General features: G+C 52.0%; 1 protein-coding gene across 1 annotated transcript; it reads left to right on the top strand.

Annotated features, from left to right (window-relative positions):
• Window positions 1-485: 485 nt before the first annotated feature.
• On the top strand, window positions 486-1,465 carry LOC122193301 (SUMO-activating enzyme subunit 1-like; the record flags this gene model as incomplete). The annotated part of the gene is made up of 2 exons (XM_042894044.1): window positions 486-597; window positions 1,214-1,465. Coding segments are annotated over 2 exons (364 nt in total), but the record flags the coding sequence as incomplete, so codon positions are not given.
• Between the last annotated feature and the right edge of the window lie 104 nt (window positions 1,466-1,569).

Raw genomic sequence — 1,569 nt, forward strand, 5'->3', positions numbered from 1 at the left:
CTTTTAGGGGGGTCATGGGGAGCTTTGTGGTCTGTGGATGGGGCTGGTGGGGGTGTGCGGAGGGGTTATAGGAGCCCTGTGGGTTGTGAGGGGCTCTGTATGAACTTTTGGGGGTTTCCTATGGGGCTTGTGGGGGCTTCTTGGGGTTCTGTGGGGTACTGAGATGAATAGGGGCTGACATTTGAAGTGGGATTGGGAATTCTTGGGATTTAGGAGATGGGATTTATAGGGGTTGGGATTGAGATTTGAAGGGGGAGCTGAGATTAAAAGGGATTGGGATTAAAAAGGATTGGGATTCGGAATTGAAGGAAGGTTGGGAATTACTGGGATTGAGGGGGTGGAACTGGGACCCTTTCAGCCATGCATGCTTGCAGATTTTAGCTAAAATTTAGGGGAGAAATACTGTTTTTTAGTGAATTTTCAGCACAACCCTCTCCTGTGGCCTCAATTTATGGTGTTTTTCCCCCATATCTTGTTATCTGAAGGCTGCGGGCGTCCCGTGTGCTGCTGGTGGGGCTGCGTGGTCTCGGCGCGGAGGTGGCCAAGAACCTCATCCTGGCAGGGGTGCGAGCTCTCACCATGCTGGACCACCACCAGGTGGGGGCTTTTTGGGGGGATAAACAGGGAAATTGGAGTCTCTGGGGGCATCTGAACCAACTGCTAGGGAAAAAAATGTTTTATGGGGGGTAAAGGAGCAGTTTTGGGTCACCTGAAAGGGAAAATGTTCCATTTTGGGGCATTTAGACCCTCCTTTTTTTGCCCTGAAAATGCATTTTTGAGGGAAATCGTTCAATTTCGGAGGGTTTAAACCCCCCCCCCCCCCTTTTTTTTTTTCTCTCTCTCTCTGAAAATGTTCTTTTTGGGGAAATAATTCTATTTTGGGGACACCACTTCCAAAAAATGCTGTTTTGGAGGAAATCACTCAGTTTTGGGACACCTAAAGGAGGAGATCACTCTATTTTGGGGTCATCCAAACCCACTGCTCCTGGAAACACTCTTGAGAGAAATCATTCCATTTTGGGACATGCATGAGCATCCAAAAAAATGCCCTTTTGGGGAAAAATCCTTTCATTTTTGGGATACCTCAGGGTGGAAATGGTTCCGTTTTGGGGACCAGCAGCGCTCTCTGCCCCCCCTGAATCCCCATTTTCCCCCTCCCGGACTCCACCTCCTCAGGGGTAACCCCAAAATTTCCTTATTTCCCCCCATTTAGGTGTCACCCGAGGACACACGGGCACAGTTCCTGGTCCCTGCTGGCTCTGTGGGGCGCAATAGGGCCGAGGCGTCGCTGGAGCGGGCGCAGAACCTCAACCCCATGGTGGATGTCAAGGCCGACCCCGAGAGCGTCGAGAGCAAACCTGAAGCTTTCTTCACCCAATTCGATGCTGTGAGAGAAGCCCCCCAAAATGTGGGGTTTTGGGGGGGGAAAATGGGGCGAAGGGAAGCGTTGTCTGGGGGGTTGTAGGGCTTCTGGGTGGGTTTTGGGGTTGGGGGAGGGAGGGTTGGGGCCCCAATGCAGTGCTGTGGTGGTGGTGAGGTTGCTCTGCGGGCTGTGGGATGGAGCTGAGT

The sequence above is a fragment of the Lagopus leucura genome, unplaced genomic scaffold (genome assembly GCF_019238085.1).
Source record: "Lagopus leucura isolate 7727_CA_CO unplaced genomic scaffold, USGS_WTPT01 29561-0_obj-0_obj, whole genome shotgun sequence".
Taxonomy (NCBI): domain Eukaryota; kingdom Metazoa; phylum Chordata; class Aves; order Galliformes; family Phasianidae; genus Lagopus; species Lagopus leucura.